Here is a 27119-nt window from a genome sequence, read left to right on the forward strand (position 1 = left end):
GTACTTCATGTAAAGATGAAACAAGCACTTCTGGGAGAACAGAGGGCCATAATTAGATCAAGAAACACGCCTTGATCAATAAATGCTACAAATACATGGAAGGAAAACCTTGGTTCCTTAAGTTCTTTATGAAGTAACCTGAATTCTTCTAACCCTTTCTTCATATAAATGACATTTTCCTACTTTATCAGAAGCAGCTGAACCGTTAACTGAACAATGTGAGCTTTGGCACATGTGCCTAGTCACTGACGTTTTGCGTGATAAAGTTTACTGCAGCTTGCTGTTAAGGTTGAGAGAAATGATGAAAAATTCCAGTGGATGTGAAGCAGAAAGAACAGTTTATTGTACCCAGAACAGATTATAAACTAAAAAGGTACACAATATGAAGGAAGAAGGTGAAGCCTATACACATGCAGACTCCACCCTTCTGGTGCTAGGGCTTTGATTAATAAACCTCTCATTCAGTGAGAAAGCCTAATACATAGAGATCAGTTTTCATACCAAAGCATACTTCCCTCTAACTTTTCCCCAAACAGTCCTCAGTTGTACCAAAGTCATTAAGAACACTGTATACATGGTTCAGGTGTGTTAGGAACCTGTAGTAAAAGCAGGAGAGTGTCTGAGGACCGTTATGGAAAATGTTGCTGTAATCCAACCCAAAGGGAGTCCATTAAGCCCTGTTCTGCAGTGAAAGCACCACAGACATCCCAAATTTAAAACATGTTTTAGGCAGTACTATACAGCTGATACAATGAAATCAAACCAATGCAGACTTTGCAAAAATATATATTTATATAAGTTCATCTTTCTCAAAAAAAAAAAAAAAGAAAGAAAACAATGCAGAGAAATTAATTTCATCTTTGTCCAGCATAAAGCGATATATTAGTGGACAATTGTCAGTTGAGTACCATGCAAAAAGGAAGCAGTGGTCTTTCATCAACTTCATACTGGCAGTGAAAAGGAGTCCAGGAGAAGGCGTGCTTTTCACCTTATTGCATGCAAAGTCCTGGCTGTCCTGCCATCGTGGTGCATTTTAAAACTTGTACAGTGCCAAAGAAAAGTAAGCCAAAGTTAATACAAAACAGGATAAAAACATTGACTCTTAAATACATTTTAAGTAGTCAGAGGCTGTAACTCTTAAAGAAAAGTTTGTCTAGTGCATCCCTTTTTGAAGATATTCTTGTTTAACATCATGTACCAATTTTCAAGGAAGTGTCAATGCATATGAAATATGTTTAACAATGGGTTAACAGTCACTGCAATCTGACCAAATGTCTTTAAGAGTGTATCTGGTTCAGCTTCATTATAGAGCAATAACCTTTGAATAATCCAGTGGGATAGAGTACACTAATGATACAAATGATACATCCCCACAACACTTACAATGACTAAAAACAAGCCAACAATAATTATTATAAAATAAAAAAAACAAAAAAACACAAAACAAAAGCATATTGTGTATAAATTCCATGTTTGAAGCAGTCCTGCATTTAGTTAAACCAAAGTACTGTATAAAAGCCAGCTTTCTAAACAGGTCTAACCAAAACTGAAGAAATAACGGGTTCTTTTTACCTTTGCAAAATAAAGCCCTTTTCACCTCTGATAGATGTCTACATGATTTTGAGGTAACACAAATCTATTAGTACCCAAATAGGGAGCTATTAAATAGTGCTGTATTTTGATATAGGTAATTTCTTTTGTTAGGGCACCTCTTAATATTTTATTTTATTTTATTTTTTTTAAAAAAGATTGTCAAAACAGAATTGCTACAATTCTTTTAGTCTGCACAGAGACCCAACAGTCCTTCAGCACACTGACTTTGCATTTTCTGCAGCATCAAGTAACCATCCACCACAAAGCAGGTCAAGCTGCAGAAGTCCAGATATCCCTCACTTCCCGGACACTTTCCAAGGGCCAATGCCAGAGATTTGATGGTTTGCAGATCTCTCCATTAATTTAATGCAACTTTTGGGGGAGGGCTAATCTGTAAATGGACAACAGGGCAGAAGTAGAGGCAGCAGGGACAGACATGGTCCAGTCTGCTCAACAGTTCAGGTTTTTGATTGGGCATGAGAGTCAGTACACATAGCTGTCAGGGAAAGGCATCCCAGTGACACACTGCTCTCCTCCGTCTACCAGGTAAGAGCGTCCTTCATCGTAGTGAGTGATGGGTAGTGTTTCATCATCCACCACAGGCAGGCCATCGGGATCAGCCTTAATGTTTGGCCTCTGGTTGTCTGGAAAAGCCATGGAGAAGAGGGCCTCAGGGTCGCACACAAACTTGTAGACGTACCTCTCGCCAGCAACCTGAGGAGAAAGAGAGAGAGAGAGAAAGAGAAATTACTAAAATGCAATTGAAAGAATACACTGCATTTTATAATTGTGAGCTGATCACCAAAGTAGATAAAAGTGAGCTTGTCTTTACCTTCTGCATGATGCCTTTCTCATAGTAGTAGCGCAGAGAGCGACTCAGCTTGTCATAATTCATAGCTGGTCGGTTTTTCTGAATGCCCCAACGTCGAGCCACCTAGTGTGCAATTTTACACATCATTTTAAAATAATAATAATAATAATAATTTCAATACAGTATATAAATGACAGATATGTATAGTGTCCTTTAGATTTTGTATTCAAGACTGACCTCTTCTGGCTCAATGAGTTTAAACTCCATGCCACGCCCTGTCCAAGCAATGAAGTGACCGTTGGCAGGATCATCGAGAAGTGTGACCAGAAACTGCCAGAGCTGGAGAGATCCACGACGCTGGTAAGGTAGGCCATCACGAAATACAGATGGCTCCTGCTTTACTTTCCCTGTTAAGTTAATAATGATGAAAACCTGCCAACATTCTTAGGTGATATAAAAATCTAAGCCTGATATATACAGTATTTTTCTATGTTGACATTTTTGTTAAAAAAAAACACAATGATTTCCCTGTGATATTATAATTAAAATCTAAAAATATGAGAGATAAATGTCATTAAAAGAGTCCTACCTTCAAGCCGTTCGGGAACAACGCATGTATCATCATAATACAAGTGCTGATCTCTATCAAATGAAAAACCTGCAAGAAAAAGGAACAAGCTGAGTAAATTCAGGGTAAATTTGTGTTTAGACAATATTTATATTTAGTATCTTTACATATATTTGAGTTCATTGAGAAATGAAAACCAACTGAACAAGTCATTCAGAGAAACAAGAACCGAAAACAGGAACCGAAACAAATCTTTCATGTGAAACAGTCTATAGACCTAAAAATGATTTCATCTTACAAGTGATTACTTACTTTCTTGGCTTTGGTAAAAGCTTGCTCCTCTCCCAAATGAAGACCGGCAGTTAGGCACTTCTGAAAAACAAGTAAAGAAACCATTAATCAAATGTAATTAAAAAAAAAAAAAAGACTAGAAAATTATATAAAAGTTCTCTCAAAAAAAAAAGAACTGGATATAATTATAGAATAGTTTAGCATTAATGCGGCGAAAACGTCCTTGATAAATAAAATACAATCATATAATTATGTCAGATGTTGAATAGAGAGTGCAGAACAAGGCATCTTAAAGCTTATGAAACACTGAAACAAGCCGGAATACAGGCATCCTACCCACACATCTGACGTCACTAACCTTAAATCAAAGCACGAATATAACATGCAACACATTATACGCACACAGAAACAAAAAGATGACCACAGTGAGCTTCTATGCCATTGCTTTTGGCAACTTTGGATATAAGAAAGAAAACAGGCCAGAAGAAAGCAATGCCAATGATTTGCTTCTAGTCATCCATAAAGTAAGGTCCTGTAAGTACGCCTATGAATGTATTTATATTCAGAAAATCAAGATCATTTGGAACAGCGTCATTGGCCAAAATGTATAACGAACTTAAGTAATAGTGTTCCTTGCTAGACGTCACTAGTATAAATTGGATAGATTTGTCAATGATCATGAGGCAAGGAACAGGTGTTTGGGTACTAAAATGAAGGGGACTGCTGAACTACATCTTAGCTTTACAAGTGTCTTCAATTCACCACTTTAGACTGAAGTTCAAGTTAGAGAGAGCTGCAATTTGATGAAGCTTTATAAACCACACAATGACGATTTCTGTGCTTATAATTCAACTACATGGGCAAGATATAGTGCTTGAAGGGAATTTCTGCAAGGGCAAAGAATACTGCCACGTCAGACTCTCTCTTCTCCAAAAGTTAGTGTGAGAGTATTTGCATGGATCTGTGAGTTTTAGCAGAGCCTGGTGAGCCAGAGACAAGCACACATGGAAGATTCCACAACCTGAGCCCTCTCTCTTCCCATCAAAGCTGGCCATAACTGTATGGTAAGGTCTGGACAAGTTCATTACTCCTTTTAAAAAGTACACATTTCTTAATACTAACCAGAGTCGAAGCCAAAGTCTCGTGGCTCTTGCTTGATGGCCATAGGGTGGAAGGCAGCCTGGGGTGGACCCATGTTGGGTACACCCTGCTCAGCATAACGAGGGTCCAACAGTTCCTGTTTAAAACCCTGAGGATGAACTGGAACAACTGGCTCTGACATTTGCCGATGATACGGTGGCCTCCCATCTCTAGGTGAAGTGCTTGATGCCTGGGGAATGTAGTTTGGTTTTCCCTGGGTTTCGGAGGGCGGGAATGGCAAACAGGGCTCCGATAGCTGGCGCTGAAACCTGTTAAAGAAGATAAACAGAAAATGTTCAAACCACCAGAAGAATATTTTTACAAATCAACAGCAAGGTAAATCCCAACAAGGTAGATAAGTTCATTGTATTTGATAGTATGTAAAATGAGAAAATTCTGCCTGGTCAAACCTAAAGGACAGCTATTTTAAAGAAGAGCTTAGCAGACATTAAGTGGCGTTCTGGTTTGTTGCTTACCAGAGTTCCTAGCTCCATATTACTGCCAACGACATGCCACAAATTCCTCGGCATGCTCCCAGAAATCATACTGCAGCTGGCAGGGTGCACAGCCAACCTCTCTATTCCCACGGGGGTCAAATTAAGACAGCCCTCCTACAGAGGAGCAGTAATGCTAGCACGACAGCACATCATCTGCATTATAATACCGTTGGCAATTTTTTTTCCCCATCCTGGGAAGTCCATGTTACTGAAACATCAGCCACCATATTTATAAATACCATGATGTCGTTTATAGTAAGTGCAACAGAGGATACACGGAAAATATATGATACATAGTCTCAAAAGTCTCACAAAATTCTCTTATGAACTTTAAAAAAAAAAATGACTGAATGCACAAAAAATCTTTTCATGTATTTGGTCAAAGCTATAGTGCCCTGATATTTTTTTTGGCTCAGTAGATCACTTATGTTCCTCGATTTATATAATAGTTTTGCCCATGATCTGAAGGCTGCTGATAATTGTGGTGCTAACTCTAGGTCACTGATGTAAGCAATGCACTCACTCACCTGTGCTCATTGTTAAAGGGGGCATTGTGGTTCTGAGGTGGACATGGCACTGCAAAAGGTGGAGTCTGGCTGTGTAGTGGGAGGGCCCTCTGACTGAGGGCGGAATTAGCCACAGCAGGCTGTCCATGTAGGGAGCGTTGGCCTAATGTAGAGTTATGGACCGGAGGAGGCGTCTGTTCATGCATGGGGAGTGCATTGGTGGAGCTGCATGGTGACACAGGTGTTGAAGGAGGAGTCAAAGGCTTGAACCCAACAGAGGTTTTCCTTTCATAGGCACTGCAAGGAGTAAAAAGAAGGAAACATTCTGTTACATAAGGGGAGCTCTCTGCATGAAGTTAATAGCACAGTGATAGCACATAGACAAAACTAAACTAGAAAAAGTTTGAAAAGAAAGTTTTTGAAAAGCTGTCTTATAGTAAAACCATCAGTGATTGCTTGATATTGATGAACCCATTGATTATTTGAATAGTTAGGGACTCGCATAAGACCCCTTTAGAACATTAAACTTTTTTCCAAGCTTGTGGAGGAATGAGAAATGGCATCTCTGACTGATGATAGTGAAATCATGTTTTTACAACATTACAATAATAAAGTTCTTTAGAAAAAAACAAAAATCTAGCAGTAATACACATGCAACTTAATGCACTAATAACCAAACAAATCTAGAAAAAAAAGAAGCATGGAAATAGATTAAAAAGTTAACTGTTTGTTTTACATGAAATAAACAGTTCTTTTACATGAACTATAACCATCTTTGCTCATATGAAAGGCATGCTGGAAAAAATAAAGTACACATCTGTATACAAATGAAAGCAATATTGCAAAGCCTGTGTGAGAGCAAAACAGTAATACAAGTGATGGTATAAGTGACAAAGAAAAGAAAGAATTACCACGGCAACATGATGAATGGAAGAATAGAAAAGCAAATAAGAGGAGGAGTTGAGGGTACTAGCACAGGGGGTGTGGGATGGAGTGATAAGTTAGGCAGAACAGAGAACTTTAGCATAAAGGCTATTATATATAGCTCAGTTTCAGAATAATAATCAAACCAGCTTACATGTAAATTTGCACTGCATGCTCACCTGTAGTTATAAAGGCACTTCTCTCCATACAGCATAGGACTCCTGTCCTCACTACAGGGGGAGAGCTCTTTGGAAGGACTCATCTCCCGTTTAATCTTGGTTGGAGGAGGGCCATGAAATGTCACTGAAAAAGACAATGGAGTGGAAGTATTATAAAACAGTGCATCTAATCGAACACATCCACAGCAGTATAGTGCTGATCTTCTGAAGGGAGTGTCCTACTCAACACCACTAATTGGCTGACTGCTAGGTATAAAAAGATACATCCTTCGCCCATCAGTACTATGTGGCTTTGCAAAACATGCACAATCAAAGTGCTCCCTTCTGATTTCCATCATGGGCAAGTCGATACTCATGAATCACAGCAGCTGTAATTCAATGATTGTGAATGATTTTCCTCCCCGCACTGTAACCATTAGCTGCTGGATCTCTGCATCAGCTCCAATATCCGGCGCCACATAATGGCCAAAGAAACTGGATCCCTGTGCACAGTGCAACACTAGCAAGATAAATCAAGTTGACTATAGTGAGCTTAGGAAACCACATAACGGGCATGTGAATGCTCAAAGTGTGCTGAAAGCTACAGTGCTTTGCACTATGCTTAACATTAGACACTCCCTTAAATTAAACCTAATGGCAGATGGATTTTCCCACTCTCCTATTGCAGGCTACAATAATGCATGGGATGTCCTGCAGATGAGGAGAGGAACCACACAGCTTTGCAGAATAGAAGCCTGTAGAGAGAAGTGGATCTCTGCCAAGTGCCCAAGGCCTATTCCAAGATGACCATCATACACACATGAAAAATTTCACACTGCACTGTATCACCACAGCCAAGAGAATGTCTACACACCCACAAAGGACCCCTCTGTGCAAATAATAAATCACAGAAAAAGATACTGTACTATAACAGTCTTCACCATACTAAATAAGCAAAAGAGGACTGAAATAATGAGGCCTGACACAAAAACACCACACCCTGACTCCCAGCTTCAGCATCAGACCAAAACACAAATAAACTTTTGTAAGTCAAACAAGAGAAATGGGAAGTTATAAAATGCACCACTGAATGTTGCACAAGCATTTCACTTGGCTGAAACACAGTGGCCAGGTTCTAACAAATCCCCTATTTAGAGCTGAAATGGTGTCTGGAAAGGTGCTGGCAAGAACAGCTTTACTCAGATTCAGCAGCTCTGGGTGTTAAGGATGAGGTAGCATGAGACCATAGAGTAAAGACACCTTCATCTTCTGGAATTTAGTCCATTCCCAGCTAAGCTGAGTACATGAGTTTGTCTCATGCAATAATCATATTAATAAAAAGGAATCACTTTTCAGATGGCCCAGGTAGGGAATCAGTGTTCAGATGATTCAGGTTTGGGACTGATATTAAGGTATGCCTATTAACCTGACCAGCAATTTCTATTATTAAGATCTCAAGTGAGAATTCACAAACTAACCAAATCAACAAGATGGTCTTGGTGCTTGACACTATTTTTTTTTTACTGTATGCGCTTTGCCCTCTTAAAAACTTGGAACAAGACATGAATAATGAATAGCTCCCTGAGTGGTGCTTGCCTTCTCTGGATTTCATCCAGTGTACATGGCAATTGAGTATAAATATTAAATCTCAGGTACTCACAGCTGTCCGGCTGAAAGTCTGGGACAAACTGTTCATCATCAGGCACCTGGGCTGTGGAGACAAAACCAGAGATGCTGATTTAAAATAAATAAATAAAACACATAGATCACACTGATTAGTAATGCAGGCACTAAAGTAGGCACTGGCATAAGCAGCAGCTGCCCTGCTGTATAGTATAATGCACAACACAACAAGCCTGTCACTAACACCAAGCAGCAGGCAAAAAAAAAACAAACAAACAAAAAAAAAACTGTATTCCCATGAATATAGATTAAACTTGGAGGACAAAACCCATAAATTGCACTATAGGAAAGTGTTTGAACATGAAAATATGCAGAGAGAAAAAAAATGCTGTGTAATTTAAATAAAATTTGCAGTTTTCCTTTGCTAAGGGAATACAAGTCATTAATCCTCACCCTCTGCAATCCAGATTTCCTGCAGTTGACTGAGGTCCTGGAAGAGTTCTGCAATAGACACACACGAGAAACTCAGTCTAAATACAACATACTGCTAAAACACAACTAAAAAAAACATTATTAAAACAATGAAAAATGCATATTCTATTACCTTCTGTGTCCTGAGCAAGTTCAGTGTCTACAAACTTTCTTTTCCTTTCATTGACACTTCTGTTGCACGTTTCCTCCACTTGGGATGATTTCTGCTGTGGAGCAGACTAGTTAGAGCGATTTGGTCTGTATGACCAGAGACATAAAAAACAAAACAAAAAGATACAAGATATCCCTCATATAATATGACTCTCATATCAGTGGGGGAAAAAATTTTTTTACTCACATTTGATGGGACCATAAATGGTACTTGCTGGTCATAAAATCTGTCCATGATATCTGGGTCTTTACAAATCCCAGCAGAGGGTCTTCGCTCAAAAGCGATCTTTTCTTTCTAGTCTCTCTTTTCTCTGTAAAAAGAATAGATTTACAGGTCAGAGAGCCTCTCAGTACACACAATCACTTCAATATATTGTCCTGGATGTAGTCTGAGTGAATGTTCAACATGATATGCGATCTCCTCCTCTTTCTGTTGTTTGTTACAGCATCAGTGTGTGTGTGTGTGTGTGTGTGTGTGTGTGTGTGTGTGTGTGTGTGTGTGTGTGTGTGTGTTGAGGGCACAATGAATGTGCTGCACCATGTAAACACACCTCGACAACATAACCCTTACATAATCAAAAAGCCAACCATCTGTGCGCAAGATTATGAAGGAACACACAATCACAAACTAGGGAACATCATTTCGGGTACCCAAAGGCATGCTTATGTTTTGCCAGTGCAGAAACTGTATTGCATTTGTAATTGTATTACTTTTTAATGTCAGGGAACAGCAATTCCATCATCTAGCCTAGAGGGATCCAGAGCACACCAAACCACATAGGAGTAATATCTAGGAGCTTTATTCGCGTGTACACACTTAAAGCGCGTATTCAAAGCATAAAAAAAAAAAATCACCAACAATAAAGTGGGTAAAATAGCACAGTCGTTCTTTAAGCAGTTAAAATATGGCTTCATCTAACAACTAACATCTGGATGCAAAAATATTGACGTTTGCGAGAAAGCGAGTGAGAGAGAAGGAGAGATCAGAAGTGCGCATGACGCATTTTCAGCTGTCTGATTCGCAGAAAGTTTAGAGTAAAAACTCTACAGCTTAATGGGGCATGTCCACGTTTCCATTACCCGCATCATTAAGTTCGCAACAATGTATACAAAACACTGTGTTTACAATCCTAAAGCTGCCCTGATGACTTTCCACGGGCCAACTTCAAGGCAACAAAAAGGGTCTACATTCAGATTTATTCCTAACATGTAAAAAGTTATTTCTAACATCTAATAAAAGGAAAATAAAGGTAAACAAACAAATCGTAAAGTTTAAAAATAAAAAAAAATGTCTAGCTTCCCAAGAAATAAATTCCAACATGAATCTAAAAAAAGGTTGGGGTAGTATAATAATATTATGATTATTATTATTATTATTATTATTATTATTAATTTTCCAGCATGGCAGTATTACCTCCTCTCTCTTCTCTCTCTCTCTCTCCCCCTCTCTCTTCCCCCTAGGCGAGCAGCCCTCGCATGGCCCCTTGTTTTTCTCAATGAAATGAAACCCAATCTGTGTGAGGAATAAACCGAGCCCTCCATTCACAAACCCACAAACAGAGCTGAGACCAGACTGAGCTCACCGAGATCACCGAGCTAAACACCTCCTCGACATCCATATTACAGCAAAATAGCCCTCAGAAAACTTCATGCAAAACATGGTTGCCAAAGTAAGCCCAGTGTAAGATAAAATGGCGTTGCGCTTTCCCTCAACGCGAATTAGCTGCTGGATGCGCAGTTCAGAGTCGAGGATAAACTTAAACAGTGTCGAAAAGCGTCTCCATAACACGCATTTTCATGTGAAACGATGCAAAAAAAAGGAAAAAAAGAACTCTCCTCTCACCGTTTATAAAATGCCGTGCACACGGTAGGTGTCCTGAAAAGACTGTAAATCCGCGAGAAAAGCTGGCGTCCGTTCCGGTCAGTCAGTAGATGCGCTCTGCTCCAGATACAAAACTTGAATGGGATTTTGTAAATGGACTGGTCTGGTTTCCCCTTGGGTTCCACAGACAAGAGCTTTCGTTCACCATTGGCTAAGCTTACCTGTCTGTCAGGTTAACAACCAATGGTTGATGGAAGCTATTGAATTATGCATGAGGTGCGTTTTGACCAATCACAGTTCGCGTCGGTCCTATTTTTATGAATGACTGGGTTTCATTCACATTCACATTTCAGCTTGTTGTTTTTTCCCCTCCCTCGCCGCAGGCTCTTAAAGAGACACGCACGAGATATTCAAATCGCTGGTAAAATGAACCTCGAGAGTCACGACACCTCCCCCCCCAAATACGTCCAGCATTGAAAATGTATGCCATCGTGCTGTTTCACAAACTATGCTAGCAATAATCAAGTAAAAGATAATATATGAAATATAGGACATAATATTCTGTAGGTAGGCCATGGTATCACCAGCAGAGTATGTCCTACAAAAAAACACCAACAGTTCATCAAAGTGTATGTTATTTACAAGTAGATTAAATATTATTAGATTATTGTACTTGTTCTGAACATGTTCTGAGTCTATTCTTCTAATGTATTTATTATTATTATTATTATTATTATTATTATTATTATTGTTATTATTATTATTATTATTATTATTATTATTATTATTATTATTTTTATTTTACAGTTGTGGCTACTGATAACTGACTGTTCTCATGTATCATCACTCACTATCACTCATTTTCAGTAACACTGTACCCTGGTCATGGTCACAGTGGATCCATAGCCTTTCCCAAGGACACAGATTGTGAGGTGGGATACTCCCTGGATAGAATGTCGGTCCATTGCAGGTCATTGGGCATACATTCTCACACAGTCGTCTACACCTAGGGGCAGTTTTGCTTAACCAGTCTACCTACTGGAATGTTTTTTTTGGATGTGGAAGGAAACTGGAGGACCCAGAGGAAACCCAATGCAAACATGGTGAGAACATGCAAAACTCTGCAGAGGACTAACATGAACCCAGCATCAAACCAGGGACCCTGGAGCTGTGAGATGGCTATGCTCCCCACTCTATGACTGTGTGTCCAGTAACGAATTATGTTTTGTTATAATTTGACAGAATAGACAGAATAGAACTGTTTTGAAGTGATGTCACTGACAATAATGAATAATCCAAATATTTACAGTATAAATGCTCTATATTGATTTTGTGCTTCTGATGTGGAAGAAGCTGACATGAGACCATGTAATTATTTCAGACAGTTTATAGTCACTATTTATCATCACAACTTCTCTGAACATGAGTGAGACAAATCCTTCATTCAGTGTAGAGCACTAAAGTCGAGCTTATATCATTTTAGGCAGACAAAATCATAAAACAGATACATTACCAATGTTATTATTGCCTCTGAAGGAGGGTCTGTCAATTACACCATACGGTGGAGGTCTCCTTTTTATAGTATACTTCAATCGGTCTCTGCGGATGCGGTGGGAGGTGAGGGGGGTGAGCAAGAGCATATTGTGTTTCTATTCTGATTCTTTCCTTAAATAAATCCAAAGTGGTGACACATACTACAGAGTCACTGCAGCATATCTCCCATTGAAGGTTTTTTACAGAAAAAATTTAAGGGAGCCAGGAAAAAAAAAACTAACACAAGGGAAAAAGGCCCAACGGGAAGGAAAAGAGCCTATATATTTTTTTCTCTCTGGTTTAGCGCATGCTTTTGCCGGATGGTGTGATGTGTGCTGTTACTCTGACAGGGATACTGTCCAAGTTTGCCTCTTTTTGGAATAAAAGTTTAACACCTTATTCACATAAAACTTTGACTTATAAAAGCCTTATACAAAAACAAATTTTAGATTTATCAAAGTATGAGGAAGCATTTTTCATATTGCAGCACATCTGTTCAATAGTTACAAATGTGCTATAAAGCCCAAAAACTATTAGAGTCACAGTACTATTCTAATGTGTCAAATTGACCAAAATGATCTATGTCAAGCATAGCTGAGCTACATATTCGTAACCTTGATGTGAAATCTGTCAGATGCAGATGGTTGGTGAAAGTGGAATGAGGGGAGGTAGCAGCTCCAGGCCATTGGTAGTCCCCAAAGCAAAGACGAGATGTGACTTGCAGCCTATTAATAGCTCATACAGAGATAATTCCTGTCTCATTATCTGTGCATGCCCAAGATGCCCAGCCCTCACCCTAAGGCTGAGCTTCTTCTTGTATAAGCAGCACACACAGACCTATTTTAGCAAGCAAAGCGCACATGATGAAAAACAATTTTGCAGTCTGTAAACTGTTTCATCATGTAAACATATATTATAATCAGTTTATTTATTCCTGTATATATTAGACTTTAGCAGTAAGTACCCTATGTTTTCTGCAATAATTACGATGAACTTATGTCACCTTGTATAATAAAAATAAATGTGCACTTGAGGAAGAGTATAAAATATATGAATGGTGAACTCCACATTACAGACTGGACTGGAGAATATATCTGTTTTCTCATGATACATGACCTTGCAGACTATCTGACATATGACCATGGAGATAATCTATATACTTGGTATTTGGTCAAATTATGAAACAATATGAAACAAATATGCTAACAAGCATAGTGAGGTTGGCATAAGACAATATTGGAAATCCTTTCTGTTCTGTTAGTATAACATTAACCGAACTAAATAGTATTCCCCAAGAGGGATTCACATCATTAGCATAAAAGCTGTGACTTTGATTAAATTGAAATTCAATCAGGTTAAATGGAGGATAAAACCAGTAACTGAGTGCCATTATTGGATAAGTGCATTTCTGCAGCTCTTTTCCAATCAACAATACCAAAGTCAGTTCACAACCTGCCCTTTAATTCAATAAATCTTTTGTCCATCATCATGGATGCCTAGAATGAATGAGTGCTAAAGTGGACAGGCGATAAAAGGGTCAGGAGAAGAAGCAATCAATCTTTCCTCTTGAATCACATCTCGGTTCATGGCTCAGGGTTTGAATAGCACCCTTGACCCTTGCTACTACATAGATAGAGTTCCAGCAAGCCTACTAAGTCAAAGGACATGGGTTAATACAGACCTGTAGATAATATAGGCTCTGCTGCATCTGTGTCATGAAATATTGTTTATCTGCCCCAATTAAGAATATGTGTGCACTTGGCCTTCGTCAGATATACAAGCAAGGTCAAAACCTTGAGGAAAAAACAATGCAGAAAGGATACTAGCCATTTTAATAGCATACTCTGTTTCTGTTAAAAGAAAGTGTTTTGTTCTGAGATTGGGTTTCATCAGAATATTCTAACATGTGTAAAGTTTTCAGACAAGAAGTAGCATTTCTTTTAGATTATATCATAATGTTACATGTTCAGGGTGCATGTGAAATATTAATGACAAAAGACTCTGAAAACATTTGTGATGTCAAGACACACAGTGGGTGATGCTCTTAATATTAGAGAAGGCCAGAATGATACAAACAGTGGTAAAGGGTGACTTATCTTGCAACATAGTACAAAAACTCAAAGACTTTTTGGTTGAATTTTCAATTTGTATTGCATGTGTTCTACTTCAGGCAAATGCTTTTTTGTGTTTCTTGTTCAGAACTACTAGAAATAGCATGACATTGGTATGTTTTTGGGATGTGGATGCCCATGGGAAGAATGTTACTTTTGTTCCCTCTTGACACGTTATCTGAATGCCAGACATTTCTCCTAACAAAGAGAACCTAACAAAGGACAGCCACATTGGTGCTTTTTTTTTTTTTTACCATGAACATGTTTCAAACATATTATGGGTAAACACAATGAATAAAGACAGTAGGCTACAAATATTAAGCAAAAATATAAAAAGTCTAGGAATATAATCATGAGAAGGTGGCAGACTTTTGTGACAATCAACATGGTCTCTCTTCGAGCAGACATCGTTGTCTTCTTTGCTTCAGTAGGCATGCAGTGGTGTCACGTTAGATAAAATATCTATACAACAAACATTATTCTAAATTGTAAAATGAAATGAAATTGTAAACATGCACTCATAACCAAACCAACATTCTTTAAGCACCTGAGGACCATTAAAGACAACTGTCTGATGACCACAGGAGACAACGGAGTTCTAGTGAAATTCACTATTACTTTTAAGTGGAATGCCTTGAGCTTTGCTGATTGAAAATACCACAGCCATATCCTGTAGTTATCTAGACAAATGTGCACTTTGTTGGTCCTCGATGCTGTATCTTTGATTTGGTGTTCATTAAAGGGAACCAGAGGCAGAGCAGTCTGCCTTTTTGGAGAATTGTGTTTTGAAAACATCAGCTATACAATCAGTGCTGATCTGAAATACCTTAAAAATGTCAAACTTGTAGTTAAATCATCTCAGACTAAAAAAAACGACCAAAAAAACTAGTATGATCCCAGATCTAAAATGGAGAAGATTAAGTAATTTAACGTTTAGGCGCATGGTTCTACACAGTGCCAATATATCTGACTATCATAGAGTGCTTATCTATATCGGGGACAATATATCAGTCCTTCATGTCACCCGTGAGATAACACTACTAATCTCTAAAGCTATATTACATTACTCTACAAGGTATATCATAAAAACACATGCGCACACGAGATTCTCAGACATATACAACTATTGTGTATTCATATACATGATGGTAGGCATCTTTAGTCTAACGCTGATATCATTTCCATCGGCTATATAAGAAAGGTTAAAAAAAGTTTACTTCACAGCATATATGGTGTCCAGCCATCAGAACATGAATATTTTTCTAAGATTAGACATTGGCACAAACACAGTAACATAGATTTATTTTCCTACATGGATGATTTAGGTGTTTTAACAACCCTGTCATCAGACTTGAAAATTACGAGCTGATGGTTTCATGGTGCATTTAGGTATAGTGTTTCTTGGGAAAGATAGTGCCTGAAATAGGGTGATATTTTTAGGGTTATGGTCAGTTAGATACCCATGCAGGACCATACGGCTGGTTTTAATCCAATGTTGTCTACTTAATATTGTAGACACGGCCTGAGAGATTCATTTCTGACACTTGTTTACACAACCTATAGTTCACACCCAGACTGATGAGAAACTGAGGCTAGGAAAAGGACCACCCACTTGATTTCTAAATAGCTAAAAAAAAACTTTTTTGCTATACACAAGTTTTACCTCCCTAGAGTATCCTCTTAACAGTGTCTATGTTATCTGCACCTACTGGTAAGCTATGTATTTTACTAAATTGATACTGCCTACCATTGGATATCAGCTGTTTGAAGGTGGACACCAAATAGGTCAGAAGCAAATGATAGGGCCTTCCTCTTCTCATCAGCCCACAGCCAATAAACTACACACTGCATAAAAGATGAGCTCACTGTTTTGTCTCTTTAAGTAGTGGCATGTTGTGGGTCTTAAAGAGGTGGTTGAGAGAACACTCTCCATGAACTGATATATAATTCAGTAGACACTTTGAGAACCACACTTTGCTGTGCCCCACCCACTCTAACTTTCATAACTGGGTGAATATGTGAAATTGTCATCCTTAGCACTAGCACTCTTTTTAAAGATGTTCCTGAGCACCTAGTTTATTCTTCATATATTCTTTCCCTTCACTCTCTACAAATCAGCATTGTCTGATAAACCCACTCACAGGAAGTGAGAGAGCACAGTATGATACAAAGTCAATGGTCTGGTGAACCTGGCTCTGGACAGGAATGATTAAAAATGTACAGCTCATTGTAGGAATATCAGAAATTGAAACACACAGGAATTGGTCAGGAATTGCTGGGTTGGCTTTTTCAGTCACTGAAGTCTCTAATGGTTAGGCTACTACAGTCCTTTGACCGTGCAAGATAAAGGTTTAATTTTTGTCCATCATCAAAGAACTGGACTTCTGTACTAGTTTTCCTCTCCATCTTCACCAGCAGATACAGTGGCTAAGATTAGTGAAGATATATATATATATATATATATATATATATATATATATATATATATATATATATATGTGTGTGTGTGTGTGTGTTTGTGTGTGTGTTAAAGGTCAGCCTAGTCCCGACTTCTGTTGCGCTTCTTGAAGAAGAAGAAGGGGGTTTTCTGTGGAGGACCCATCAGCATGGGCACCTGATTCTTGTGTGTAATTCGTATCTGTGGACAGAAGAGAAAAAAGGTTAGGATATTTATCCTGTGGACATTTAGGTTGCCTGTAACATAAAATTAACACTGGATGTAACACTGGATGTGTAAGTGATGCCAATGTTTAGTCAATAAAACATGGGTTAAATTTGAATTAGTATGAACCCTTCGTGTACATAATGTTCACACAATTGTAACACTTATGTACTTTACGATTTTAATTAAAATACAGTAAACAAAGTGCAGAAAGTGACAGTGTGTGATTTAAATGTATCAGTATGGACCCTCTTTGCCAGTACATTATTTTATCACTGCAAGTCTGACAGAAAATTAGACAGGCTTTCATTGTGAGAAGTTTTTACTTCTGTTTGGATAACCTCACATATAAGACCTATACACAGTGGTTGAAGATAACATATTAGCAGTTGATATCACCATTTAATTTAAAGATAAAACATTTGTGTAGAAAACAAACTGTTTTTGTTTTTTCTGAACTTTCATATGAATATATTGCCTGTATTAGGCTAGGTAAAAGCCTAGAGTGTTTACCCTCAAATGAGCCAATAAACTCCACATGTTGTAGAAATTCAACGCTGAATATATGGGCACCCCAAAACAGACGCAAATTCCACTTTGCTTCATATATGCACACATGAACAAATTATACAGTGGGAAAAACAGAACGGGTTGATTGGTTGTGCTTTGACAGATGTGAGTCACCCACCTCATGGAATGAAACCTGGTCAAAACAGACAACTAAGAAGACTGAAGTAATGCTTTGTGGTTTTGATGGTATTATATATTTTACAATGTATGTATAGTTATTTTAATTTAATTTGCAACACTGGCCTTCACACTGCATGAGCTCATTGCACGGTCAGTGCCATTTTCAGCCTAATTAAGGCACTCAAATTTGATAATGTGAGTGCAATGGCTTTGAAATTAAAACAACAGTTACTGTGCCAGCACTTCATCTCTGTACAACTGGACAAATGAGAGAAGACTAATAATGGGTTGTAGGGTTATATATACTTAGCAGAGGACTTTGTGCTATAGCTGCTGTATTTGCAGAAAGACTTCTCTGTGCACATTCCTCTCTCTTTAATAACATAATCAGTCAGTGGTGGGGTGTGACATGACAGTGTTTTAATTAACAGGGAGCTTGCTGAGATGCCTGCATGTGTTGAATAGAGGGATTGATGCTGCTATGGATATAAAAACACATTAAACCAAATGCTCTGTGTTTCATTTTATGTAAACCTTAATATATATATATATATATATATATATATATATATATATATATATATATATATTTTTTTTTACATATTACATACTTAATACCTAATTAATACATATGAACATATGAATAAAGAAAAGAGATGCTTTGTTGTCAGAAGGACACAAACAGTGTAATAAGCTGTAAAAAGAAGTGATGAGCTCAGATTTTGGCACATAGACACATGCAAATGAGAGAAAACACTGAATGGAGCCCAAAGTCACCTCACCGTGCATGGAGGCTGCATCCATGGCTCCCCATCAATCTGCATAGGCAGCAGTCTGGATGTCCTGAGAAAGTGAGAGAGAGAGAGAGAGAGAGAGAGAGAGAGAGAGAGAGAAACAGAAGCTGTCATGGGTCAGTTTGCGAGGCAGCATATAGGCATGAGGTTCCTCTGCAACACCGATGCGGGATGATTCTGCACACTGCTTTCTTTGTTTCCACGAGTCATTTCCCACAGTGGGCCCCAGTTTCACTAAACTCAACACACACACACATACATACGATTCAGCACCCCTGCCCCCATATATACACACTGTTTCACAAAGTTAGTTTAGCCTTTTCAGCTGGCTGAATATAAATGAAATACTGCATGGGAGAAGATGGACAGTAAATGGCCCTTTATATTTACTTCTTTTTAAAATATCAGGTAGACAACAGAATGGAAAAAAATGATCTATCAGTGAAATCCAAACTTATTTTTCAGTGTTAAAAGCAAACAGAAAGGACAATCTACTCAAACTCTCCACTGATATATTACCATAAACTAGCATAAAGCATGCAGTGTATGCTTAGACATTATCACTTTGTTTGCGCCAACATTATTATTCATCAGGCCTGGCTACTGGGAATGCTGAAGGTGCTTGACTAAGTAAAGTGGTGCAAGGCTAAAGGTTAAAGTTATTGGCTGAAGTGCTCAGCAGAAAGAGACTTGCTGTTGTGTCATCACGGCTGTGAGAGAGAGCAAGGGCCACTTCTGTCTGGGTGTGTGAGCACACAAAGAGGTAAATGAATACTGAAGGATAAAAGACTATATGTATATGAGATGGAAAGATGGTGACAATACAGTCAGAGTGTTTGTTAGATACTAACCTGATGGTGACACTGGCACATTGGGCGAGGCGACGACCAGCACTCTTAAGGCCTGTGTAGATCTGACCCATCTCTATGGCCCCTTCTAAGCCCACCACCTCAAGCAGCTGGTCACTGAGATCTACTCCGAAAGACAGGCAAAGACAGAGTTACTAGTGGATCCTGGCACAGACTATTATAATATGTAAAAATTAATCATAAAGAGAGAACAGACCAAGATAAACATAGACAATAGGAGTAGCAGAAATAATAAGATCAGTGGTTCAGCACTAGACAAGGCTATGCTTTCAGACACTGTTTAATTGCTGTACACACACTCATTAACTCGCTGTCTTGCTCATGTAGGCATGCATACACAGGGTCATTCAAGCATAACAGCACACGCCATGGTAATGACGCAGTATCTGCGTAGAGAGCAAGGTACTGGGGTAGGACAAGAATGGCTTATAAAGTACAGTACCTTTGTGAAAGTCTTAAGAAACACTTACTGCAAACATGTTGTACAGAATCAGAGCTGCTAAAGTGATCAGTGTCCCACTGCTTGTCTCAGACTGTGATCGTGTTTGTGATTTTGTACAGTCTAATCGAGTGCATCATTTGACAACACTGATCATGAGGTGAACTGACTTGAAAACACAACCATTCACACAGACTAGTTCTAGTTTAGTTTAAATCTATCCTGAAAGAGACAGTTGCAAGGTCCCAAGCTTCAAAAAGTGCAAACATCATGGGGCTGTTCACTCCTATTCACAATTGTGAAAAGTGATGATACACAATTATTTATTAGTTCTTCCAGTTTTAAGGGCAAATATTTGCTAAAAGGAATATTATCTAAAAATCTAAAAAGCATGAATTAATACAAACCTTCTGCTCCAGACAAGAAATATAGATGGTGAGTAAAAGTCTTCAGCAGTAAGATTGCTGATTTCACCCTTAAGCTCAGTGGCTATTCTGTCAAACCAGAAGCTACACTTAAAGACTTTGGTGTAACTCTAGATGCTGGTTTATCATTCAATTCCCGTCATCTGAGAAGACTTTCATACTCTCTAAACTGGATTATTGTAATGTGTTTCTGTTTGGCTTCTTTTAGGACACCTCAGCATTTTCAGAATGTTGTGTCCTTACCAGGAAACAAAAATCAGAGCACATTACCTCTGTCTTATTCAAACATTGACTATAAAGTCTTGCTTATGATGTTTAAAGCTGTGAATGGTTTAGGTCTGGAATATCTTGCTGATCTCCTGAAACAGGATAGTCCATCCTGAGCACTTCACTCAGCTGAGGCAGGCCTACTTTTAATCCTGAGGATCAGTTGCAGTTCAGCTGGTGGAAGATTCTTTTCCCTACATATAATGCTCCACAGAACATTAGGAACGCAAGCTCAATGGGTGTTTTTAAATTCAGATAAAGGGCAGGTAAAGAGGTAAAGAGGTAAAGCACTACAGTTTTACTGTAGCCATATGCATATACAGAGAATGAGACTAATAACACAGCATTAATTGGCTCCAAAAACTGTTTGGGGCAACCAACCAGCAAGTCAGGCATGTGTCTCTCTCCTCTCACTCTCTCTCTCTCTTGCTCATTCCCCCTCTCTCTCATGTCCCTTTATAAAACCTGACCTACATTCCCTGATAATCGGTGTGTACTCTCACTGCTCAGTGGCCATTCAGCCGATTAGCAGACAACACAGCCATGCAGAAATGGCTTCAACTCCACACACCCATCAGTGTAGTCAGTTTTCTCAAACATCTAAACCACTGCTGGGCAAGATTGCCAATTCAAGACAAGTAATCTCTATAATTCAAAGCCCTGCTGTATCATTACCTCAAAACAATGCATTCTGCAATCTAAATGGGAGACCAACCAATATGTTACTGGCATGCAACCCTATACTCTGTGCCAGAGTACAGACACTATTAATAATTGTCACCTGACACAAGACAGATATGTTTATGTAAGAGAGGAAATTGTTTTTGGCTTATTCTGAACAATGTTAGAGCATGATGGTTTACACAAGGCCAGAGATACAAGTCCCAACTGTGCATGAAGGTCAGCACAGGGACACTCCATGCTGACCAGGCAAAAGCTGGCCCAGTGTAGAGACTGCTTGGGATTTTGTTAGGCCAGTAGTAAAGTGAAAACAAAATATTCCCAACAGATAAATTAGTCCCTGCATATTAAATATTTACAGAATTTTAGAACCAAAAATTTATCACCACTGTAGATCTCAGGAATTGTTCAGTGTTTAAGCCAACAATAAAGTCAAACCCATGGCTGAGATAATGCCAAAGACCTGAAGTACCAAAGATCATTAATACACTTAATCACACACACACACACACACACACACACACAAACAAAACAAACAAACAAACAAACAAAAAAAAATGTGTTGCATTATAATGGCAGCCCTTCAGAGTGCATGTAGCCATATAAGCTTGGTATAAATCTGTTTTCTATTATCTCGGTAAACTAATAAAACAAGCCGTGAATATAGGAATATTAAGTTAAGCAAGTTAGTGAGTCATTAAATTTTTGGGAAAAAAAAAGCAAATACCATGGCACATGTAACACAGCAAGTCCTTTGGGTGAACATTACTAACTGTTAAACTGAGCCAAGAACAAGCTGCATACGCCTACTCCTACTTTCATTTATATAATAACCAGAGCAGCTCAGACAGTGTAATGCAAAAAAGAGATAGCTGCATGTATTAACTTGCAAACAATTTACAGCATATGTAAGAGAGTAATTAAAAATCTGTTTAACTCTATGTTGTATTCCATTTAACACCCTTTAACAACCCTACGGTATTTAACAAAGAGACTGTGATCAGTTTTCTAATGAAAAATGGTAAAGTGAAAAATGAAAAATAGGGCTACTTAACCTTTCTGAGCCTGACTTATGCAAAAATCTACCAGCAGTAATGTAGATGTAGAAGGTAGTCAGAAATATGAGTTAATAATTTAATAATTTAACTCATGAAGGGCTAGTCAATTGTATATCCCCACCATGTTAACACACAGTATCATGTTAACACAAAATATAATACAAACTCTTAATGTTTAAAGAGGAAGGATGGATAAAAATGCACGTTCTTAATTAACACATCAATGATAAGAGTGCAGTTTTTTCCTTTTATTTCTAACCTTGATATAAACAAAAGCTCATAAATGATTTCACCCCTGCAGAGAGAGTTTTGAAATAGCAGCACTATTCTGTCCTTTAAAGGTGAGATATGACCTTGGTTGCCTTCCCCAAATATATTGGCAAAGCTAGTCTGAAAGGAATAGGCACAACAATACTTTGGTTGGAAAATTGGACTAATGGAAAATTGGACTAATAAGTCTAATGGAACAATCTGTAGCTTTATCCTTGTGATGTTATATGACATTTTAAAAAAACACTACCACAAATATGAAAATGCCTTCCTAACTAGTTTGAGTGCCACAACTCAGTAATAAGCATTCATACAGTTAGGTATTAGTATTCAGAAGTATTTTACTGTGGTATCAGTAAAATCAACTTTGAAAACAATTTTTTGTTGTGTTTTCTTCACATCATGCATGTTCACAGCCTCATCTGGGCTCTTTTATTCCAGGCTGTTCATTACAGAAAGGCCGAGCTAAGAATAACTCAGAAACAGCTTCTTACATAACCCCGCAGAATGTACTATGGTGAGGATGGCAGAACATAGCCATATTGAATTGGCTTTTTTTTTTTTTTTTGCACCAAGCTTGAACCAGATTAACCAACATCAAATTAGATCACTGTGACGAATCTCAAATCAGCTCTTAAATCGGCTCTGCCAACAGCCTAAGTGCTTACTCTGGGTCGATGCCAAAAGACACAGACAGACTCAGAACAATAGCCCAGACGTGGACTACAGACACACCTAACCTCACAGCAACGACTCCAAAACGCACTGGAATTGGTAGGCAAATTTAGTCCTGCTCTGAAAAGCATCTGTTTGCAAATGTGGTCGTTTTAAAAGAAGAAACGTGTCAGGTATTTCTTTTTGTATATTGAAATCTGACAAAGCTCCCAAAACATTAGCAATAAAAAAAGGGGTGTGATTGAATGGTAAAGAGTGACAGTAAAATTTTATAAATAACTACAAACCCATAATTTGTCACAATTATGGAAATTTTTGGATGTGTGTGCGTGTGTGTTTGTGTTTTTTAATGAGAGCTTTTATAAAAACATGTACTTTTCTGCAGTATAGCCAAAATGTCAGCCTTCACCCAGTGTCTGAGGACTCCCTGTTATGGACATGTATTTATATTCAAGTGGACAAGTATTTGTTTTGTGTTTCCGTTCTCCTTGTCCCTGAGCTCTACTCTCAGTTTCTTGGGCTGCTTAGAGCAATGGCAGATGGTCAGGAGGAACTGGCCATGGTGGAGTCGTAGTGGAGGTGCGGGGGCGGCTCGTAGCTTGGTGTGAGCATAGAGTGCAAGAGCTGCCTCTATTTCACCATCGCACATGTTTAGAGAACAGAGTGACAGAGAGATAGAGAAAGAGAGAGAGAGAGTTAGAGAGAAAGGCTGCTTGAGGGAGATGCTAATATATGCTAATATGTTAACACTGGCAACACTTTCCTTAAGGGAAGAGTTTATAGAGCCACATGACACCTTCATAAGTGACATATCAACTTAGCAGCTCAGTGTTTTTCAGGTATGTCCAAGCCTCAGAACGATAACAAGGTGACATACCAAACATTAAAACTAAACTGTAATTTACAGCCAATTTCAATTCAATTTGTAAAATTATACAAATTTTTGTTAGACACATAACAATATAACATACAACATAACATATAACATGAGATTATGTGGGTGTTAAGTAGCACTATAAACACTGTTATTTAGTAAAGGTACCAAAAAAATCAAGTGATGTTTTTCTGCAATGGCATACTGATTTCATCCTTCTAGTCCACTCTTTCCAAGGTCATCTGCTCTCTTCCGTTCTTATGTACATCCTATGAATCTTCAAGTTAAGATCAATTCACAAGCCATAAAAACACAGACATCCTTTGAAATTTTCTTTCTTTTAGGTTTCCCTATAAAAAAAGAAAGCAAAACCTTGTAAAAATTGTGCAGCAGTAATAGCGAAAGCTGATAAAAATTGTATAGACTACTGCGAAAATCATCTTTTATTTAATTAAGAATTGGAACTGTACTTCCCTTGCATCATGCGTGACTCCACTTGAGGCATAATATGTGATTGTGCTGCCTACATAAGCACATCCCATTCCATCTTAATTATTTAAAACTAAAGCTCTTTATTCACACGCTCTTTTCTTATGCACTCTGGGCTAACACACTGTTCACGTGCTCCCTGCTTACCCAAGCGCTTGTCACTCTCTCAACCTCTGTTTCCCATGCCATTCACAAACAAAGCTGCTCTCACAAAGTAGGCCCACAAACTGTCTTCACAACTGTGAAGAAACAGATCATGGGAAACAGCCTTTCAGGTCAAAAGCATCCTCAATCAATATAAACTGCAGAAGGATGAGAGACACTCTTAAAGATGCTATTGGTCTGTTGAATGTGAATGACTGAATGAATAGCTTGGTGATGATCGTTGGCAGAAGAGACTCTTCAGCTAAGTTTCTTGTTTTCACAACAATTCTTCTTTTTGCATTCGACTTCTACTGTGTGTGTGTGTGTGTGTGTGTGTGTAAAAGAGAAAGAGAGAGAGAGAGAGAGAGAGAGAGGGAGAGGGAGAGAGAGAGAGACAGTAAGAAATGAGAGAGGGTATGGGAAGCAGGCCAAGTGATTAGTGTCACTGCTCCTGCTTGACCCTATCACAAAGAGAGGTGAGGTGAATAGAGAGCTTGATAAAAGACCAGTGAGAAGTACGCCTGCAATATGACTGCTGCATTAATCCCTTTTTATTTAAATGGTCAAAATATATGATTTTATAAAGAAATCAGTATTTTTCAAACAGATTATTATGGCAAAAACTGAAGACATTGAATGTAATTAAAGATGCTGATGAAGAGCTGTTTAACCATTTTTACTAGTACACTGCTGTTCCATTCAGTCTGTGAAATGCAAATCGTCTTATCAGACATTTTCAATCAGAATGGATCACAATCACAAATGGATCATTTTATCACCGCAAATCTGACATAAAGTTAGTCAGGACACTTGGCTTTCAGTGTAAGACATTTTTACCTGTGTTCGGATAACTGTACACAATTTTTGGATTGAGGAATGGGATTGATATCACCATTTACTTTGGAGAATAAAAATGTTCTTGGTTTTTTGGAGGTTTTCTATGAAGATTTTGCCCTAGTATGCTAAGTGAAAACAGAAAAAACATATGACAAACTACAAATTCTTAAAGCCCTGAGTATCCACTTTCTGAGCCATTATCCACCACTGTGGAATATAACATGACAAAAAATTCAGTGCTGAACAATGCCACTACAAAACATATCGTAATTGCTCAATATAAGTTGTGATTAAACACAGATGCTAAACTGATCAATAAATAAATTGAGTCTGTTTTTATTTAGTACTGTAGTTGTGGTAGCTTGAAATGATGATTCTAGTTAATTTAAATGGGCAGTTGTGTATTAATAATATCATGCAATAACTTGGCTGATTCAGACATTAACTGACTGCTGCACACTCTGTTAGGTCTTCAGTAATACATAATCTATTGGAAAAATATGTTCAAAAGGTTTTTTCTTTAATTCTTTTGTATCAAAAATATGGTTGAAGTAATCAGATGACACCATCAAATATTCAAGCCAGCTGAGGAAATGGACAATCTTAGCAGCAGTCTCCTACTACTCCTGGACAGCAAGAAGTTAATGCAGTTTCCTTGCAGCACAGCATTAAGATAGACTGAAAGTATGATTCAGTGAAAGTAGATGAAAGTGATGTGAGCACAGAGCTACACTCCATCCTGGTACAAGCTGTAATACGTGCTCGGTTGAGTATTATTGCCTCTAGGGCAGATTACAGATATGAGTCATGTTACTGGTAACAGCACCAACGCCATCCTCCCACCAATCCCTTCATCCTACCACACCTCCCCTCCATTTCTTTGTACATTAGTGACTCCCATCAGTCCTGTTACTATGGAGACCCCCAGGCCCTGCACAATAAGAAAGACGGGAATGGAGTCAGGATGAGAGTGCAAGATAATATTTGAGAGAGAGAGAGAGAGAGAGAGAGAGTATAAATAGGATGAGCGATAAATCAGAAAGATGTTATCAATGGTGAGATGGCAAATAAAAAAGGCTGAGGTGTCAGTTTCTTCTTCATAAATGCACCAAAGGGAAATTTAGCATTATGATATACTTGTGACACAGGACACAACTGTCATCTCCTCACTAACAAATAACAGTTCAAAGAAAAATTTTCCACAGAAGGTTACTCAAATGAAGGATATATAAAGTAAGTCTAATGCACTAAGAAGTTATTTAGTATGAGGTAGAAACCAATATTACAAAAATAATCTAAATTTGACACAGAAATCTGACCCAAATTACCAGAATGCCAAAGATTCAGGGTGTTTGAAGTTAATGGCTGATGACATATAACAGCTGTTCCTGCTCTGACCTTGGGCATCAGTGAATAGTGACGTTGTGCACTGGGGAAGTGTCCCAAAGCTGTGTGCTGTAAAATTCTTCTTGGAGGGAACTCAGTGTGCTGAAAACCAGCATCAAATGTGACATTGTGAGAAGCTGCAAAGTGGTGCATTTGACCCAGATCCCTAAATGCCGATTAACACTGCTAATCATTTAGCGTGCGACATTAATGAAGGAAAGTCCCAAAACACAGTGAGACTGGAGAGAGGTGGAGTGGTAGCCTCACTCATGAAAGCCGTGAAAGAGCTATCTGCTCCTCAGTGCTGGTGAGTCAGAGCTGCTGCTAGTGTTAATGCACA

General features: G+C 38.3%; 2 protein-coding genes across 6 annotated transcripts in view; both read right to left on the minus strand.

Annotated features, from left to right (window-relative positions):
• Positions 1 to 319: 319 nt before the first annotated feature.
• On the minus strand, positions 320 to 10753 carry etv5a (ETS variant transcription factor 5a). Of its 2 annotated transcripts, none has more exons than XM_058393153.1 (13): positions 10597 to 10753; positions 8941 to 9064; positions 8716 to 8806; positions 8565 to 8612; positions 8149 to 8199; positions 6510 to 6633; positions 5428 to 5703; positions 4386 to 4672; positions 3285 to 3344; positions 2994 to 3062; positions 2642 to 2811; positions 2426 to 2527; positions 320 to 2307 (listed from the first exon to the last, which is right to left on the minus strand). In XM_058393153.1, exons 2-13 carry the CDS (start codon positions 8986 to 8988, stop codon positions 2077 to 2079), a joined length of 1557 nt encoding a protein of 518 aa, XP_058249136.1. In that variant the 5' UTR covers positions 8989 to 9064; positions 10597 to 10753; the 3' UTR covers positions 320 to 2076. The 2 variants fall into 2 exon arrangements, with proteins under 2 accessions (XP_058249136.1, XP_058249135.1); XM_058393152.1 differs by having other exon boundaries at positions 8716 to 8809.
• A 2337-nt stretch (positions 10754 to 13090) lies between these two features.
• The window catches only part of LOC131354119 (diacylglycerol kinase beta), an 89853-nt gene continuing 75824 nt past the window's right edge, over positions 13091 to 27119 (minus strand). For 2 of the 4 annotated variants that reach the window (XM_058391411.1, XM_058391410.1), the window contains exons 25-27: positions 19217 to 19337; positions 18354 to 18414; positions 13091 to 16857 (exon numbers count right to left, since the gene is read on the minus strand). In XM_058391411.1, coding sequence (XP_058247394.1) covers positions 16759 to 16857; positions 18354 to 18414; positions 19217 to 19337 — 281 coding nt within the window. In that variant the 3' untranslated portion in view covers positions 13091 to 16758. The remainder of the gene's footprint in view (positions 16858 to 18353; positions 18415 to 19216; positions 19338 to 27119) is intronic. The other 2 variants (XM_058391412.1, XM_058391413.1) reach the window with 2 other exon arrangements.

This window comes from Hemibagrus wyckioides, linkage group LG06 (genome assembly GCF_019097595.1).
Source record: "Hemibagrus wyckioides isolate EC202008001 linkage group LG06, SWU_Hwy_1.0, whole genome shotgun sequence".
Taxonomy (NCBI): Eukaryota; Metazoa; Chordata; class Actinopteri; order Siluriformes; family Bagridae; genus Hemibagrus; species Hemibagrus wyckioides.